This window comes from Limanda limanda, chromosome 3 (assembly GCF_963576545.1).
Source record: "Limanda limanda chromosome 3, fLimLim1.1, whole genome shotgun sequence".
NCBI classification, from domain to species: Eukaryota; Metazoa; Chordata; class Actinopteri; order Pleuronectiformes; family Pleuronectidae; genus Limanda; species Limanda limanda.
The window spans coordinates 16786788-16807227 of record NC_083638.1 but is presented as its reverse complement, the minus strand read 5'-3'; the positions used below and the strand labels follow the sequence as shown (position 1 = coordinate 16807227).

General features: G+C 39.3%; 2 protein-coding genes across 3 annotated transcripts; one reads left to right on the top strand and one right to left on the bottom strand.

Moving 5' to 3' along the window:
* The first annotated feature begins 8287 nt into the window (after positions 1-8287).
* On the top strand, positions 8288-15669 carry styx (serine/threonine/tyrosine interacting protein). Its single transcript, XM_061068170.1, has 11 exons — positions 8288-8472; positions 8822-8854; positions 12195-12248; positions 12340-12437; positions 12553-12613; positions 12696-12732; positions 12820-12859; positions 13069-13119; positions 13404-13476; positions 14660-14753; positions 15488-15669. The coding sequence occupies exons 1-11, from the start codon at positions 8308-8310 to the stop codon at positions 15559-15561; spliced, it is 780 nt and encodes a 259-aa protein (XP_060924153.1). The 5' UTR covers positions 8288-8307; the 3' UTR covers positions 15562-15669.
* An 802-nt stretch (positions 15670-16471) lies between these two features.
* On the bottom strand, positions 16472-20240 carry gnpnat1 (glucosamine-phosphate N-acetyltransferase 1). 2 transcript variants are annotated; one of them, XM_061067951.1, is made up of 6 exons: positions 20070-20240; positions 19123-19289; positions 18586-18648; positions 18210-18337; positions 17975-18036; positions 16472-17803 (listed from the first exon to the last, which is right to left on the bottom strand). In XM_061067951.1, exons 1-6 carry the CDS (start codon positions 20231-20233, stop codon positions 17656-17658), a joined length of 732 nt encoding a protein of 243 aa, XP_060923934.1. In that variant the 5' UTR covers positions 20234-20240; the 3' UTR covers positions 16472-17655. The 2 variants fall into 2 exon arrangements, with proteins under 2 accessions (XP_060923934.1, XP_060923935.1); XM_061067952.1 differs by having other exon boundaries at positions 19123-19286.
* Between the last annotated feature and the right edge of the window lie 200 nt (positions 20241-20440).

The following is a 20440-nucleotide window of genomic DNA, read 5'->3' as shown; positions in this document are numbered from 1 at the left end:
CTGCCATCTAGTGTGAGACACCAGCAAGTGGAGGATTGACATGTGAACTGTGTCTCACAATCACGGGAAACAATGCAAGTGTGATTTTAATACAAGGAAGTAGTGCAAGAGAAAGATGCAATAAAATCCACAAGATAAAAACAAGAGATATTACTAGAGTCAGAATCAAGCAACTCACACTGCACAGAAGATATTGTTTTGTCATTACATTGGTTATATTTGCCTTTATACTCTTTTAAAATGAGTGATTTTACTATAAACACAAAAGGACAGGTCCATGCTAACCACCAGAGAGTTATCCCTTGTAAAGACAGCTAAGTTACTTCAGCTGTCGGGTGAAGTGAACTGAAATGTAGACGTCCTCACTCTCTTCACACATTCATGGCCAAAGTCAAAGATGCTGCTCGTTGTCACAACATTGATTTGAGGTTATCATTATTGGAAAAGTAAAGTGAGTCTTAGATGTTGTTTATTTGCTATTTGCTGTGCTGTTCTGCTGGGTTGATGTTTGGCTGTGTAAGTTAGGTGGTCAACTAGTTTATCATCAGAAGTTCCTACTGATCCTTTTTGTTTGTCCCTGAGAGGTTTAGCAAGTTTGCCAAACACATAAAACTAACCTGTAAAGCGTAAAATCTCTACCATGTCAGTTGATGTGGTTCTTCAGCTTCTATTTCTTCTCCAGTTAGTCACCAAATGTGCGGATTTACAGTTTCGTACATGGGGAGGAGCAGACCACATCAGTTAAATACTCATACCACCTAGCCTGAGGTTGTAACACTCATGATTGTAGTCAGAATATGAGTCTGAGACCGCTCCATTGGGCTGTGATTATGGGGCGTGTTTCAACCGAACCAGGAAAAAAAATGCCTCTTGGCTCAATTGGATAGACCTACAACCAATCAGAGCAACGTGGTATGTGATGTATTTTAAGGGACATTGTGAGTAATTTACTAAGTCAGACAGTCAAGACTTTCTCTTACCATTTGTAAGTAGGAGTGTGAGTATAGTCAAGAGCAAATCTTGCAATGTGTTGCTTTAACACATCAAGGGACACCACAGTTTCTGATATTATTAAAAGTTTATTTTTTACCAATGCTGAGCATTTAATAGATGAAGATGTCAAGATGTGTGAGGACGTTGGAGACTTATTACTCCCAGGTGATTTGAATTTTCTTTTCTCCTATAGTGATATCACGGACCATGAATGTGACTCATGATAAATATTATCACCCTGCACATGCCCCTATGGGCACAGTGTGCACATTCATATTGAAGTAGTCCTCTACCTAACATGGCTTCCTCTGCCGGCTCTATTCATCACTTGCAGTCATCACGGTTTCGCTGTCAGAGTTATATTAACTGTAAAAGCATGATTCAGTAGAGCTGCCTTCATAGATATGGTGTTTTCATGTTTCATATTAAAGGAATACTATTTTTTGCAAGTTCCCCATAACAAAAAAAATCAACTATAGATCAACTTCTTTGTAATTTTTTCATAGCTTTTTCTAAGTTTGGTCCTAATTATTCTTTATGATATTTTGAATAAGTCACATATGTTCTGGAGAAAATTATGTAGCGAGTTTTCTTTTATTGAGAAAATCCAAAGTTCAAAGCTTAATTCAGGTTTCTCCTCCTCAGCTTTAAACTGGTGACCATCTATTTCTCTTTGTGGCCATATGCGAGTTTTGTTAAGGATCCCCATTGACTGTGCCCTAAAGCCCAGATAGTCTTGCAAGGGTCTTTGCCCTAAAACCTACATTAAAAATGTGAAACCATACAGTAGGACGTGCCAAACAAGAACTTGATTATTTGAATTTTTTATTTCACCATATCAGACTGACACACTGACCCGTACAGGTACTAATGTTGGTCACGACAACAACATTAAATGAATATATTCCTGTTTGGCAATTTGTCTTCTAAATAAAAGTACAATTTTATTTTGTTGCTGCAAAGTTTTGTACTATGAATTACAGAGCTTTTATTTTATAAATGTTGTGAACTTAGGTCTGAAGGTCTTCTCAGTTGCTTAACAGACAGAACACTTTGTTTAACCAGGTAGGATGAACAAAGTTTTCTAACTTTTTTTTTTTATTATGAAAAGCCCAGCACACTCCCGGGGTAGGGTGTTCTTGGGTTATATGATGCAAAAAATTACAACGAAATGACTCGAGGTGTCCGAGGATGGTTTAGAATAGATAGATAGATAGATAGATAGATAGATAGATAGATAGATAGATAGATAGATAGATAGATAGATAGATAGATAGATAGATAGATAGATAGATAGATAGATAGATAGATAGATAGATAGATAGATAGATAGATAGATAGATAGATAGATAGATAGATAGATAGATAGATAGATAGATAGATAGATAGATAGATAGATAGATAGATAGATACTACATAATGACTATAAACAATAGTAATCTCAATAATAAAACAGTATTTTATATTATGTGGCATCTGTGAAATTAGACAGCACTCAAACAGACTCAAAAGAGAAATAATTACACAATATACAGTACACAATAATAAAGATTTATTCGGTTCTTTGTTAATCCCATTACTAACATCATTAGGATGTGCACCAACATGGGCAGATGTCTGTTAATGATCCCAACAGAAAATATCTTGTGCTGTCTAACATTCAAATAGATGGTAAAGTCTTAACTTCACCACGACCTGCGGATGCGTGATATCAGTCGTTGGAATTGATTACCAGCCCCATCAACCCTGAAGATATACGGTGGTGATTCTGGTCTGTGGGCCGATGTTTTGTGCTCCATAAAATGAGGGTTCACACAACACCATTTGTGCTCGTTATGGATGTATATTATTATTTCTCAATCATTTTTGTAGTGCTTTGTTTATATTTAATTGTATTGTTTTGGCTGTAAAATCATGTTTGTTCTTGTAATTATGGGAGAGGAATAATGAGTTGTGAAATTTAAACAGACATTCACCAGCAACAGCCCTGGGATTTATTTTAGCCCTGCTGGTAAGAAGCAGTACTTTTTGTTTTGAAATTACAATATATCACATTGCAGAAATATTGTGCTTTCACATAGCAGCAATTCTATTAAACAAATTCCTTCATACGATGTTGTCAGTCTTCAGTTGCAGCTTAATAACCAGAGATTCGCTTTTGGAGCAGTTGTGTGTGAGAAATACATAATTGTATTTTTAAGAAGTAGATGAGATTTTAATATGCTCTGTAAATCATATAAATCATGTGTGTGTGTGTGTGTGTGTGTGTGTGTGTGTGTGTGTGTGTGTGTGTGTGTGTGTGTGTGTGTGTGTGTGTGTGTGTGTGTGTGTGTGTGTGTATGTGTGTGTGTGTGTGTGTGTGTGTGTGTGTGTCATGCTCTTTCCACGTTTTAGTCAATATGCAGCACAGCGCTGGAACCAACTGCTTGTTTGTCTCAGTTATGCTCCATCCATTACAGTTTTTAGAACGTGCCTATATATAAGGCTAAATAGAAATTATATATTTTTTAATTCTATTTGTATTGTATTATCATACACATTTCTATTAATGTCTCTGTATTATTTTACTCCTTTAACATGTTTTGAATTTTCATGCACATTTATCCTTTTTTTTTCTTTTCCTCTGTAATTATACTTTTCTTAATCTGTATTATTTCTGCTTGAAAATTGTTTGAAACTCTGCTCTCTGGTTTAGATCTATTTCTTTTAATTGTGCCTTTGTGTTGTTTTAATGTCTCTGTACAGCAGCTTGAATCTACCTCTGTGTGTGAAAGGTGCTTTACAAATGAAACTGCCTTGCCTAACAGCAGTGGGAATTTGCAGCTCTTTCTCCAGCACATAAGGCTTAAGCTTATCTCTGTAACACATTGACCACACTGTGAAGTGAATCTATCTAGTGAAGACCTAAATGTGAGAATTGTGTTTTTTCAAATGTCTGTTAGTGTGGCCCTAAGGATTTTTTAAGCATTTGTGCATTGTGTTAAAATGTCAATTTAATGACCCTTGACTATCTTGAATTATTTACTATTTTTAATTGGACTTTTCTAAACTGAAACAAATAAACTTAGTGTTAAAGACCATGGAGCATTAAAAGATAAGGTTGGTAATATTCAGTATTTCTCTAAATGTCAGCAAAATCCATGAAAAGGCCAAATCCAATGATATCATTTATTCCTCTGTGCCACAGAGCTCAAGTGTTGTCCGAAGACGATTGAAAACATTCCAATAACCAGCAGGGGGACCTGTTTATAACCACAAACATAGTCACAGATTATTTTAGTTTACTTAGTCCTGACTCCCACACAGTGTTGGAGGACCAGTCTCCAACAAATGCATCATATGCTTATTTTACATCAAACAAAAAATGTAGAGGAAATCCCAGCTCCCATATGTAGAAAATAAAGTTTGTGACAGGACTTACTGCACTTTTTATAATGAAGGTAGAAAATGACGACAACATGCTATAAAAACAAGATTATGTTTTCTAAATGACATATATATGTTTGTATCACACATGCATTTTATTTGTAGCGATCTGACCAACGTATTTTGTTTGAATTAACAATTATTAAATCAGGCACCGTTTCCTGCTTGTATCTAACCCCTTTCTGCTAATTGCTCATTACGGTCAGCTATCAATTGCCGATCACATGGGGGAAATTGTATGTAAATTGAATGATAGTTGTAAAACAAAGCTTAGTTCCTGTTGCCAGTAGGTGGCGCCATCAATATTATTAAATACAGACTTATAGATCTGTTCAAGTAGGGGCTCTGATGTAACATTAGCAATTTTGTTTCGATTGGACAATGTTACAACTATTTAATTATTATAATTTCCTTTATAAATTAAAGTTATAAAAAAGCTTTTTAATTATCAATCCATTTAATTTGGAAAAGTTATATTACGAGGATAAAGTTGTAATTTAATTAGAAAACATAAGATTAGGAGAATAAAGTTGTGGATGTGTTGCAGGACTTAAAATATTAGATAAGGTTTAGCTTCTCTTTGCTGTTACTTGAACTTCCACTTCATTTATTCGCCTTCAAACTACCACATGTTCTGATTATTGGACTTTTCAGACTGAACAAGAGGATTCAGCTCCACACAAGGATATTTATCTTCTTGTCTGAGATAATGGAGGCAGTAACTTTTTCGAAACTCCAGTTCAACCTGTTTCCTGTAGCGTTGCATTGATTTTCTGTTTGTGCAAAGAGATAAACGACCACAAGGGTGAAATTGTTCTGCAGCTCAGCCAATTTAAAAAGAGAGAAGCTCCGTGGTTCATCAGCCCAGACACTCATCTGGATGGTTAATTAAGATGGTGATAAAACAGGATCATAAAGTGGAGCCAGCTGTTGTGTTCGAGCTCTACCCCCACTAATGCGGGCACGACTGTTCGATTGGTATTGCATTGCATTGAATAGATAGGATATTCCACATTCCAACTTCTGTCTTTTGCATTTAATAGATAGGAATCTGGAATTCCATATTCCAACTTTTACTTCCACATTCCAACTTCTGACTTTTGCATTTAATAGATAGGAATCTGGAATTCCATATTCCAACTTTTACTTTCACATTCCAACTTCTGACTTTTGAATTGAATAGATAGGAATCTGGAATTCCATATTCAAACTTTTACTTCCACATTCCAACTTCTGACTTTTGCATTGAACAGGTAGGAATCTGGAAATCCATTTTCCAAACTTTTACTTCCAACTTCTGACTTTTGCATTGAATAGATAGAAATCTGGAATTCAATATTGCAATTTTTACTTCCAAATTCCAACTTTTTCCTTCCAGATTCCAAATTCGAGAATTCCAAATTCCAAGTTTCGAAATGGCAACTTGGGTTAGGTTTTGAAGAGATATCTCGATGAATTCCCCCTGCTTCGTCCGACGACTGGGCAGTTAGAAATATGGACCCAAAGGCAATGCACTGGCCCACCCACGTAATCGTTAGGGTTAGGGTTAATAGCACATAGGAGATATTCTTGAATAACATTTTTTCTGAAGGTGGTAGAGACCATAGGTAGAGACATGGAAAGTGGTTTCGTCAACACTATTAAGGGTAAGCCCGATCGACTGGTACCTTCCCCAAGCTTGTACGACCTTCGGAAGGGAAAAATCCCAATCTGCTAACAACTCTGTGGAGATATTTTGGTCTAAGTTTTTTGGTTAATGTCGTAGAGACTTGTTTTTGTTTTAATTGCTTATCTTTTTCCTCTCTCTCATTTATGCTTTGTTTACCCCCTTACTGATGCCAATATACTTCTGCCAATCTGGCATGGCTGATAATTTCTGATTTGGCCGGAGTAACAGAATATCAAAGTGCCGTTGTCACCAGGATGTCTGCACTGCAGGGAAACCAGCTCACAGGGACAAACCAATCCTGTGATGTTTAAGAGACAGTCTTGAAGGAGAAGTAATTGACGTTTTTCAAAACTTCTTCTTTTTTTACTGTTAGATATCACCTTCCTTTGATCTTGTAAAAAAATATATATCACTCCCTCCCACTGGCCAGATGGTAAACAAAAAATCACAAATGCTCCACACAACAACAAACAGACGACACGTCTTAGAGACCAAAGAAGCATCTACAAATTATTCATGCTCTCTGTTTTAAATCATCATCAGTCATTGTTGAAGTGATTATTAAGCAGCGGTGGATGGGAGAGAGGGATGAAGGCAGAAAACATAAAGAATTGGAACAAAAAAGACAAAAGGGAAAAAATGACAGAGTTCAGTGGAAGCATGTGGGTTGATAATGAATGTAATCTGGATTTAGATGAAATCAGGCTATGTGTTCATCTTTCATTCCTAACTCTGATGTACAGTAGTGGGGTTTGAAGAGACGCTTTGAGCTAGAGATAGACAGACCGACACATCAGCACTGCACACTTGCTTAGCTTTGTTGTAAAATGTTGCAAAAACTAACTAACAACACATTGATGCAACTGTATGATGTTAGCCATAGATAACTTGCAACATAATGTTGTTTATATTTGTGTGTGGACATTTTCCTATTCTCACACACCTCACCACACGCCAGTAAATGAATGCACGAGAGAGTTGTTTCTCTCATCAAAGAAGTCAGCAACTTGTTTGATCGACTTTTCCAAATTGCTGTCCCAACTTGACATGGGCTTCATGTTAATACAGTGGATATACAAACGTCTACACACCCATGTTAAAATGCCACGTTTTTGTGATGTAAAAAAATGAGACCGAGATAAATCATGTCAAAACTTTTTCCACGATTAATGTGACCTATAACGTGAGCAATTCAATTGAAAAACGAAGTGAAATATTTTAGGGGGGAAAATAAAAAATAAAATAATGTGGTCTCAACGATGCGCTCGGCTGCGTTGACTCATCAGTTTCTCCCAAAAAGAAAGCAAATTGTCCCTTGATGACTCGTCTAGTTGTATTTTTCCACCCCCGACCCCAAACCCATCTGGTATTAATTTGAAATGTTCATTTTATGACCCTTCCCATCCGACTTGGGATCCATCACTACCTGACCAGACCAGTTATTTCTGCTAGACAAGAGCAGGCTCCAACAACGTCACTGGTACAGTCAATGTGTGTGTTGATAGAAAACACTAATAATTAAGTGTTTTGCATTTCAATTCATTTCTTTGTTCCCTTTATTTTTGAACCAAAACCATCCCATACATCGATTGGTATTGCATTGCATTGAATAGATAGGAATCTGATATTCCATATTCCAACTTTTACTACCACATTCCAACTTCTGTCTTTTGCATTTAATAGATAGGAATCTGGAATTCCAACTTCTGACTTTTGCTTCCACATTCCAACTTCTGACTTTTGCATTTAATAGATAGGAATCTGGAATTCCATATTCCAACTTTTACTTCCACATTCCAACTTCTGACTTTTGCTTCCACATTCCAACTTCTGACTTTTGCATTGAACAGGTAGGAATCTGGAAATCCATTTTCCCAACTTTTACTTCCAACTTCTGACTTTTGCATTGAATAGATAGAAATCTGGAATTCAATATTGCAATTTTTCCAAATTCCAACAAATTCCCTGGTACAGTCAATGTGTGTGTTGATAGAAAATACTAATAATTAAGTGTTTTGCATTTCAATTCATTTCTTTGTTCCATTTATTTTTGCACCAAAAACTTCCCATACTCCCCCCAAACACTGCCGTGCGCTTCCCAAACCGACCACTAGGCGTCGCTGTTATCTTCCCTCTCTTATTTCGATTCCACGCGGCCGCTTGCCAGCTGCCGCTTGGTCACATGACACATCTGTCAGGGGACAGCATGGCGGACATGCATGTGGAGCCTCACAACAAATCGCCTCGACTGTCCAGCTAACGCGAGCGACCCCCGGACGGAGCGCGACGAGGCCGGAGCCGGCGGTGGCCGAAGCGACAGCAGCATGGAGGAGGACAACAAACTCCAGTTCCCGTCTCTCCCCGCAACCAAGGAGGAGCTGCTGGTGAGTGTGTGCTAGCCGACATGCTAACCCGAGCTAACCCCCCACACTGCAGCTCCCCGGTCCGGAACCACTCACCCGCCACAGTGAGCGGTGTGTGGGTTGAACTGGGTGCTGGGCGCGTCCATGTGGACCAGTGCAGCTCTGGTGTGTGTCTGTGTTGAATCCCCATCATGTGTGAGGAAACACTGGGTAGCTTAGCCCCTGACACCAGTGCTAGCCCCGCATGTACACAGAGCTCACTGGGGCTCGGTCCTCTCGCTGCTCTGCGGCGGTTCAATCTCCAGGTTGTGTCGCATCAACAAATAAAGTGTCCATCTTTAACCCCACTGTGTGTGTTTCCCCTCTCCAGGACTGGGCTTATCCAATGAGACGCGAGATGCAGGTATGTAAGAGCAGACTGTTGACAGCAGAATGTCTGTGTGTGGGGTGTGAGGATTCCCAGGGCTCAGTCCTCTTACACATGAAAACAGCCCCTGGTTATTACCTGTGACTCAGTTATCACACTGCTCTAGTGGGATTCACTTATAGGTTAATGTATGAGGTCATTATTTTAGACTTTAACCATAGTGTCCAGCTCTAATCCAGAGAATAGGTTGTTCATACATCTCAGAAGCTGATATTTACCAACACGGCTTACATGATGAAATGTTCTAATACCATTAGTCCCTCCCTGATACTGAGTCTGATACCTGGACTTTAATACAAAATATATATCTATACATAATGTATTAATGTTCTACCAACGCTGTATGGAAGTAAATATTGCTATAATAATTGGATGGTCTAATACTTAAATTGGCATCACCCCTCAGAACTGAAGTCTTGAATGTGGTGCACAACACCGTTTCACTTGTGGGTCTTTCCATCGTGAAACATTACCAAATTGCTGACATTTTAATCCAGCTCTGGCTAATGTGTTACTACTGGGAATTACTTCTTCTTCACCACTCTGAAAACAATACTTGTGGCAGAACAGTGCAACTGCTGTTTTGGAGCAGCGAAGAAGTGATTTCTGGGAAAAAGAATATTGCAGATTTATCTTGGTGAGCAACTTTATTCTTGTATCTGAACACCTAGTGTTGACTGAAAATCATTGATTTTGAAGAGAGTGATTTCTGTACAAATGTGTCTTGAGTGCTGACAGATTCTTGTATTGGCTGCTTAAAGAACCTCTACAATGGACACTAGCAAAGACCTCAGAGCCGGACTCACTTGGATCTGTGGAGGCTGATATTAAGGAGTCAATAAACTGGCCAAAACAAATATATTTTCTGAAAAATTGGCAATGAATTCTAATAAATCCTTATCAAACCATTGTCAAATAAACTAAATAGAAGCTTTATATTTTACAGTTTAAGCATCTAGAAGGTTAAAAACAAAATATCTTTTCTGCATTGTTAATTCTGTAAAATACACCTTTTTGAAATTGGTGCATATTGGCAAACACAGCTACCAATAATATGTCTGTTAATGGCTCATATCGGCACATTTTTGGGCTAGGCAATAAGGCAATATCAGTAATTATTTGCAATATCATTTTCATCAATACCAATATGACAGTCCAATATACATGGATATATTTCTTATACAAAAGTAAATGTAAAACTATATTTATATAACATTTTTCTAGTCCTGATGCCACTCAAAGTACTTTACAGTACAGTTTTACATTCAACCATTCACACACATGCATTCAGTGAATCTATGTGCGGCACTTTCTCTATAAAAGGGTCAATTTGGGGTTCAGCATCTTGCCCAAGGACACTACGGCATGTGGACTAGGTCACAGTGCAAGCACAGCTTAGACATGTTTGTCTTTGTCATTGTCTGCTCATAAAAAATAGTTTAAACCCACAACCTTTACTCAGGAGCAAGACTCAGTCTTTAACTTGACATACCACACATGTGACATTTATCATGAAAAGTATTGATATCGGCTGATGTGTAAACTTCTATCTTCCAGCCTCGCGTGCAACAAATAGATCAGTCTGGCTCTAAAGACATCATGTGCATAGAGAGGTTAACTGTCTCACCCTGGGTGAATACAGTGGGGCAAAAAAGTATCTAGTCAGCCACCAATTGTGCAAGTTCTCCCACTTAAAAAGATGAGAGAGGCCTGTCATTTTCATCATAGGTATACCTCAACTATGAGACAAAATAAGAAAAATCCAGAAAATCACATTGATTTTTTAAAGAATTTATTTGCAAATTATGGTGGAAAATAAGTCTTTGGTAAATAACAAAAGTTAATCTCAATACTTTGTTATACACCCTTTGTTGGCAATGACAGAGGTCAACGTTTTCTGTAAGTCTTCACAAGCTTTTCACACATTGTTGCTGGTATTTTGGCCCATTCCTTCATGCAGATCTCCTCTAGAGCAGTGATGTTTTGGGGCTGTCGCTTGGCAACACGGACTTTAAACTCCCTCCACAGATTTTCTATGGGGTTGAGATCTGGAGACTGGCTAGGCCACTCCAGGACCTTGAAATGCTTCTTACGAAGCCAGTCCTTCGTTGCCCGGGCGGTGTGTTTTGGATCATTGTCATGCTGAAAAACCTAGCCCATTTCATCTTCAATGCCCTTGCTGATGGAAGGAGGTTTTCACTCAAAATCTCACGATACATGGCCCCATTCATTCTCTCCTTTACACGGATCAGTCGTCCTGGTCCCCTTGCAGAAAAACAGCCCCAAAGCATGATGTTTCCACCCCCATGCTTCTTAGTAGGTATGGGGTTCTTTGGATGCAACTCTGCATTATTTCTCCTCCAAACACGACGGGTTGAGTTTTTACCAAAAGGTTATATTTTGGTTTCATCTGACCATATGACATTCTCCCAATCCTCTTCTGGATCATCCAAATGCTCTCTAGCAAACTTCAGACGGGCCTGGACATGTACTGGCTTAAGCAGGGGGACACGTCTGGCACTGCAGGATTTGAGTCCCCGGTGGCGTAGTGAGTTACTGATGGTAGCCTTTGTTACTTTGGTCCCAGCTCTCTGCAGGTCATTCACTAGGTCCCCCCGTGTGGTTCTGGGATTTTTGTTCACCGTTCTTGTGATCATTTTGACCCCCCGGGGTGAGATCTTGCGTGGCGCCCCAGATCGAGGGAGATTATCAGTGGTCTTGTATGTCTTCCATTTTCTAATAATTGCTCCCACAGTTGATTTCTTCACACCAAGCTGCTTACCTATTGCAGATTCAGTCTTCCCAGCCTGGTGCAGGTCTACAATTTTGTTTCTGGTGTCCTTTGACAGCTCTTTGGTCTTGGCCATAGTGGAGTTTGGAGTGTGACTGTTTGAGGTTGTGGACAGGTGTCTTTTATACTGATGACGAGTTCAAACAGGTGCCATTAATACAGGTAACGAGTGGAAGACAGAGGAGCCTCTTGAAGAAGTTACAGGTCTGTGAGAGCCAACAATCTTGCTTGTTTGTAGATGACCAAATACTTATTTTACCGAGGAATTTACCAATTAATTCATTAAAAATCCTACAATGTGATTTCCTGGATTCTTTACCCCCATTATGTCTCTAATAGTTGAAGTGAACCTATGATGAAAATTACAGGCATCTCTCATCTTTTTAAGTGGGAGAACTTGCACAATTGGTGGCCGACTAAATACTTTTTTGCCCCACTGTATTTGGGGTTGAGGAATCCTTTTCAATGTCAGTCATGTCACTGCCTGTGTTAATTTGCTGCCCTGCTCTGTCTTCCAATTTACAGGAGATATTACCTGGGCTGTTTTTAGGTCCCTACTCTGCTGCAATGAAAAGCAAGGTAGGTTCTCCAGGAGACTGACACAGAGAAACATTTTCTGCTCGTATAGTTTTTGATCCTCTTTTTTCTTATCTACTTTTTCTCTGCGCAGCTGCCAAGTCTCGAGAGACAGGGCATAACGCATGTTGTGTGTGTCCGCCAAGACATAGAAGCCAATTTTATCAAACCTAATTTCCCTCATACATTTAGGTTAGTATATTTCTCATGTGACTGGATATGTATGACATGTTGAAAGTGAGTTTATTTGTTCAATTCCTTCCTTGCTAACCCCTAAACTAAATGTTGTTGTGTTGCATCTTTGCAGATACCTTGTATTAGATATTGCCGACAATCCAGTGGAAAATATAATCCGATTTTTCCCAACGGTGAGTTAACAAAGTAGCCTTTATATTTTCTTCTTCGCTTGCTGAAATGAGATTTAATTTCTCTCCATTTTCTTCCTCACAGACTAAGGAATTTATCGATAGCTGCTTAGCAACAGGAGGTAAGAATGCATGCAGTGTCCTTTTACATACTCAGAATGTCAAGTAGAAAAAAGAGTTGTCAACCATCTCTCTTCTTTCTCTTTTAGGAAAGGTACTGGTTCATGGTAATGCAGGGATATCAAGAAGGTGACCTTTGATTTGCTTTCACATTCTCACATTTTTATATTGCAATTTCTCAACATACGCTTAGCCCATTGTGTTGTGAATTTTCATGACATATGGCTGCTAAAGGTTTCGAATCTATCCTTGGATATTGTCTTTTTAATTCACTTCTCAGATAAGAACAAACTATAGCTTTGATTGTGACACTGTCCTTTATTCCTTGTTTGTTTTAGTGCCGCCTTAGTGATTGCATACCTTATGGAAACCTTTGGGATGAAATACAGGTACCCTTTTTTCAGTTTTCTTCTTGGTTTTTTTCTGTCGCATGAAGTTTTGCCTTTCTGTTTTACATCGTTTGAAAACTTGTCCAATGTTTTAATTTTCTATAAGAGAAATTGTATGATAGAATGCAGGTATCAGACATATATATTCTGCAGCTTAATTGTTAGATGCGTTGTTTTGAGAAGCATTTTTCTGAAATTTAGAGCTAAAACACACGTTTCAGTTTACAATGATGATACTCAGTGTTTCAGAGATTGGGTGTAACTTTGTCATGTTCACTTTGAAGGGATGCATTCAGCCACGTCCAGGAGAGGAGGTTCTGCATCAACCCCAATGTGGGCTTTGTGCATCAGCTACAGGTGAGGCTTGACCCCCCCACACACACACACACACACAGACACATGTGTTAACTGGTACTTAACACAATATAATGTAACCCTGCTGTTGTTACCTTATATAATGACTGCAGCAAAATTTTCTTCTTGAAGACTTTTGCATCCTTTCAAAAACAGCAATAATGATTTTCAGGCACTATGTTGTCCGTCTAATAGACATATAGATGATGATATTAAGAAAAGGGTCTTTTTACATCCCTTCATATCTTACTTGTAGAGAAAAAAGTTTGTCTTATTGGATATTAACAATATTGCAGCAGATCATTTGGATGTTTAAAAAGATTGAGAGTTTGTGTTTAAAACAAGGCTTAGTTAGGTGACCTGTTCCCTTTCAGTATGAATACTAATTCTGAATAATGGTCCTCTGGTGCGACCCTGTAGAAATAAATTCCCCCTCTTCAGTACGCACACACACCCTCTCTCAGCAGGAAACATTTAGCAGTTACATATTAATTTGATTTGTAAGCAACATGAGGATGAGTAAAGTTTTCTTTAGCAGTCGCATGACAAGCGTGTGCTTACAACAGTGAAGGCACATTGTGTATCAGTACCAAGTGCAAAGTCATCATAACCTAATGAATGTGTGTGTGTTGTGTTTCCTTGTGTATTATATTCTACTATATTATATTGTAATATAAAATGTCCTAGTTCTTATTACATCATATTGTATGTTATATTTTTCCTGCCTTAGTTTGATGGAGGAAAATATGGGCAAGAAAATGTTTACACGCCATAGAAGGTTACTAACAAAGTGTTTTGTGCCTTTGTTGTCGAGCTATGTGCACAGCTCTTCTTGCGCTGTCTCTCTCTCTCTCTCTCTCTTTCGCTATCTCTTTCAAATCGTAATCATCTGGAGATACTGCGCAACTCATTTTCACAGCAGGTTTAGTGAAAATCTGTGAATATTCTTTTTCCGTACACACACACAATACACTGGCATGAAGGGTTATGTTGACATTTTCTGCTATGAGCCATGAGAGTCTCCAGGTTGAACATTTAATTGAAGGCAAATCTTCCGTCAGCCTGAAAAACCTGTTCAGAGAACATAACATCACATCACTAACAACATGCTCTCTGCTGCTGACTGTGCTTTTCTGCAACCAATGCTAACTCCGTACAGCTGTAATAACAAGTGTTTGTTTCCTAGGAGTATGAAGCGATCTACTCAGCCAAATTGACCATTAAGATGATGTCACCGATGCAGTTGGGCAGGTCCTTCTCTTTGCAAGCTGGGATGCCAGGTTTGTACACAGTGCACTCAGTCCTTCACGATCTGTCTCCTCATGACTGTCTGTTCCTGGATTAGTAGAAGAAACTCTCCAAGCTTTGGCTGAGTGGGAATAAAACACATTCAGGGTGCTAATGTTCCACAGCCAGACTCAAAACAAGCTGGCATTAATTTGTGATAATGTTCTGGAGGTGGGTTATACATTTGAACAATGCAGCTATTAACAGTGATAGTATTTCTTTGAATCACGCCCATCAGCAAATTCATACTTACTTCTGGACCTTTAATATCATGAATGTTTCTATTTAGGTCGCAGAGACAGTTGCAACTCCCATGAATTGAGTCACAATTTCCCGGATCTGTTGTATGCTAATGATTTCACAGAGCTCAGACTGTGAAGTATCCAGCGTTCGACTCATGATTAGATCCAGAAGGGCTTACACTTATTTAGTCTGACTCACCAGATGTCTGATGACTTTCCTCTACCAATGTGATGTCATAGCAACGGCATAAAGTTAAGAACTAACCTACAAGGACAGAAAAGAGAAAAAAGGATACATTTGAAAAAGAAGTCAGCACAAATCACAAGATATTTCCTCATCCAGATGATTCTCCTCTGCTGACCTATGCTGCTGACACAGCTCTGTGGAGGCAGTAGGTCCGGCCAGTGATGTAAACTTGTTTTTGACAGTGTGTTGATATGTGCTGTAGGTGAACTTCTTCTTTTTGTCCACATTTCTTCAACAGGAAGCCGTAAGCGCAGCCTGGAGGAAGACGAGGACTTTGGAGCAATGCAGGTCACAGCAGCACAGAACGGATGAGCTTTGCTTACATTTAGCCGTGTGGCCGCAGTGCACTCGTTTCTTTTTTTTTTTTTACATTTTTAATGGGATTAAAAATGTAAATATTTGAACTTTTTCTAATGGGAAGGGAGGAGGGCGGGAGGGGGGGGACCACTCATGTCTGAGACGTGGAGTGCTGATGGGTATTGGCAAATTTGATAACAATTTTTTTTTTTTTTTTCTTGAACTGTATGCACTGATGGGAGATTTTTTGCAGTTTTATAGTATTTAAAGCATTTTGCATTTGCAGCGGGACAGTATTGCAATAATGCACTTTCGATACTTGAATTTGTGTAGACGACCAGAAGGGGGCAGTCGGCAAAAGGGAAAGAAGCCCGGAAATGCCCAGTGGCGGACACAGAAGAGGAAAAGCTAATGCCTTTATTTTGGGAGTGATAGGATTGTGGACTAATATCAGGCTTAATGTGAGATAGTAAAGAATTGAAAAATAACTTACTGCTTAATAAAAAGTCTGACAGAGTTCAACAGTGTTTTTATGTTATCATAATGCTGTGCTTTTATTTATGTATTCCCTTAAGACACATTTTATATTGAAAAATAAGTTGTTATTCCACATGCTTTTATACTATTTATTTTTAACAAATTAAGAGCTTTGGGGGCAGAATGGGTTTAACCATATGGCTGAAGCTTGTTTAATTAAAAAAAAAAATGCACCACTTAAATCCATCCATCGTCTTCCACTTATCCGTGCTTGGGTCGTGGAGGTTGTCGGCCAAGGAGGCTTTCCGATGTTCCTCTCGTTAGTTACGCTTTCCAGCTCTTCCAGGGAGAATCCTGGCCCGATGGGATATGTTATCCCTCCAATGAGTTTTGGGTGAATCGGGGTCTTCAGATTTGTTTTAAAAATAAAACTTCAGGTGAACAATACTGTAGATCAGAATATTTTATTTTGGATATTACATATTTGGAAATAAATTACATACATATGTTCACCAGATTAACAGCATAGTTATAAATCTTAACTACAAAAAGCTTAAATAAAAGTTTGCTTACAAAATCCTTGTTACCCATTTCTCATCTCTGCTGATTGGGAAAATACACCAGATACAAAACTGTAAAAACCTATTAATTCCTTTCTACTGCCTCACAAAATTTTTGTTGTTCAGTTGATGCTTTATGTATTTGAACCTTCATAATTATCCAGCAACACAACTGTCAGAAAGAAAAGTCGTATGTGCAGAGAGGACTGAAGAAGGAAACCTGTTCTGGAAAAAGTTGCTGTTCTTTGGTGACTCACCCTTTATGATCATTACAACAGAGATTGTTTGCTGAATCCTGATCCTTCAAGAATGTTTGGATTTGTAGTGTTGTTGAGAAACTGTTGTAAACTCTTACTTCTTTTGTTCATTTGAGCACATTTACTTCCAGTTTCATGGTAGTCACAGATATTTGAAAGTTCTCTGTCATTTACTCAGCAGCGTAACACGAGAGGACATCACATTTGCAGTAACTGGCAGATGATGAGGAAGAGGATGTCAAGTTACCGTGGTTACCAAAGGGGCAAAGGATGATGTTGGACTGAGCAGAGAGGGCTTTAACATACATTCATGTATCTGCCAGTGCTTAAGACATTGTCAAGTTCTGATGTCGGTTTGTGTACAGGGCTTGTGATTCCCCCACTGTGCACTGCCGTTTTCTTGTCTTTTTTTTAGAGCTGACAATGAATATTTGCGTTTCGCTCATTAACTGCCTGTTTTCCCTTCAAATTCTACATCTAATGGTTTCATACAGCTGCCAGGCAAGCTCACTGTGTCACACCCCAGTCCCCTTCGCAAATTCCTCCTTCAGATCTACATTGATCTCATCCAGGGCCTCTCTGCATGTCTGCCTGCAGGGCTCCTCTGTGGGGTCACTTCTGGCGCAGGCTCTGCTCTCAGGTCAGCTCCACTGTCAGGACACGAAGTGCACACAAAGAGAAGCCCTGCAGACAAGACTCCTTTCTCTGGAATCCTGCTTTGTGTAAATCAATCGCAAAAACATAGAACTTAAATCCCTGCAATTATAAAGGTATGGTCCATTTCTCCCAAATAGTTCTCCAAGCTGCTGCTGTCCTCAGTCAGAGAATCGACACTGCATGTAGGTCTCCTCTGATGCGCCATAGGCAAACTTTTGGTAAAAAGCCACATTTTTGGGTGCACATTCCAATGTGATTTTGTAGCAATTCAGTTTTTTGCTGAGAAGAGTGAGAGTTGAAACTAACCTACAAGGAAGAGAAAGAAGAAAATGGATGAGTTAAAAGAGTCAGCACAAATCACAAGATGTATCCTAAACTACCTTCATATGGATAACATTATTGAAATACACGGTTTTAAACATTAAAACGAGCAGAAAGAAGATGTCTTGTGTGTCCAGCTCACACAGGTCTACTCACAGTTTGCCCAGCTGCTTCCCTCTGCAAACGTCACTCACGACGACCTCCTCCACCCGGCCTCTCTACAAACAACACACCAACAGAGATGGTTTTCATTATAAATATATAATTTCCTCCAAATTTTAAGATTAATAAATAAGAATCCATTTTTTTTTTTTAAAGTACAAACTTTTTGAAAGATATTATAGTTGCATCTATTATTAAGATATACACAAATTGTTGGGGTGTAATTTACCTTAGCACAGGAGTGGATGAATTTGTGTTCTGTGATCAATGTGGCCGTAGCAACAATCTGTCCCAGATTTGTGTCCTCCACCACAATCACAAAGTAGTCTCCCGTCTTCTTCATGTGCTCAAACTTTTCTGAAATCAAAAAGACAACAATTTGTTTTGAATGGATCTAATATTGTATTTAAAGTCTGTAAACCAGCTGCAGTAAAATTCAAGTCGGATGCCCAGAAAGAGAGTTGACTTAAAAAAATGTGGGTGCACTTTGAGAGTTAAAATATTTGAGTTGTGTGTTAATTGTAAACATTCTGAACAAAGTAAATAGAAGGGCAGTATTTCACTTTATTCAAACGTCAAATAAGCATTATGTTAAGCAAACTCACTTGTGAATTGCTCTGGTGTGACATCGCCCGTCTTCGTGAGTTGAGATAGAACTTTGAAGAATCCTGAAGCACAAACACAAAACAGTTGATGAAATCAACTTTTTTAAAGTTATGTTTTATTGTGTTACATTACTAAAATCATACATCTAAGACATGGTAATATTTGTTTAAGACATTAAAAATATTAAAACAAATTTAAATTTGACATATCTAAATTGATTAAAAAACTGATAACTCAAACAAAAAGAAGAGAAAAAAAGAAATACAGGGGAGGGTTGGGAGTATGGGTTGAGCAAAAACAATGTGGACTCTGTTATTTTGGGTTGACATCGAGTTAGGGAGGATGAGTAAGGTGGTGTAGAGAGGAATCAGCTCTGAATAAACTTCAGGAAAAGAGAGAAGGTGTTGTGGGATCAGACTGTCCTTTAGGGTTGCTCTAGGACTAGTAAAATAATATATTATAAAATAACCTTTAAATAAAAGCTAATAAATAATTTAAAAAATGCAAAGTGGTCTGAAATGTGTCCCCAGACTCACCTCTATTGAAGTCGGCCACACAGAGCGGCCTCAGCACCAGGCCTTCTCCGGGGCTGGACGGAGAGATGGGTGGAGAGAAGGACACTGTGTTGCAGCTCCAGTCGAGCTCCTCAAGCAGAGAAGGCTCAAAGAGCGGAGTCTCGTCCAGCAGCATTCCAAGATCTCTGCTAAAAACACACAGGCAGGCAGGTAAGTTCACACGCCTATGAAACAATGTATGTCCCACTTAATAGAGTCTCATCTAAGATCAGCAGTATTGTACCTGTGTTTGCTTGAACTCACACAGGACTTTGACCGGACCAACACAAACTGACGTGCCCAGCTTTATTAGCTGTAATAGCTCTAATAGCCTGCTGGCATTTAAACAGCCACACGCCCTTGTGGGATCATAAAGTGACACCTTAGTGATGATGTGGACCAGGATGTGTAATGTGAGAGGGCTGAAACCAACAGAGGTCCATTCATAGTGAAAAGTTATCACTGCTGAGTTAGATGAAGCTAGCAGATGTTTAAATAGTGGTTTCCATGGCAGCCAACACACACCACTGCTGTCACCACCAGCAAACAATGCGAGTAGATAGAACATCACATTTCAAATAAGTTTATTAAGTGTTATTAGGACACCGTGTTTCTCTACGGTAGCCCGAGTGGCCAAATAACTCATGAGGACTTCTCCACTCACGTTGTACTGACCGGTGTTTCAGCTAGCTAACGTCATATCAGCAGAGAATCGTTCGTTTACTGAAGCAAAATCTGACTGAGTGTCCACACATATAACACACATGTACTGTGTAAGCCAGTGTCACTCTTCCTCGTGTGTCCTGTCAAGCGGCCAAACAAACAACACAACCCAGCGGCTGTAACCCAGTGTGGGGTTAGCCCATGCTAAGCAGCTAGCTAGAGATCGTAGACTGTATATATGCTAGCGATCTGGCTTTAGAGCTTACCGGTGACAGGAGCACAGAAGAGAGGCACGGTGCGGCGGAGCTCCCACAGACCGAGGGGACACACGACGACAGCCCAGTGAGGTGCTGGTTCTTCGGAGGGAGGCTGGGCTACATGGTCGATGGAACAGCGTGGGTGTTGCCTGCTGCTGCCGCTGCTTCCGCATGACGTGGTGACGACGAGCGGTCTCATGCCTGACGTGGCAAAACATCCCGGGCGTTGAGGTGAAGCGCAAACTACGTCAGAGGCTCAGCAGAAATCCCGGAGAAGGAGGTTGTGTTTGTGAAAGATTCGTGAGTGATACACATCAAAGTCACACCAGAGATCAGAGAGATGTATGACGTATTACTTACACTGCACAAGCAGCCCCAAA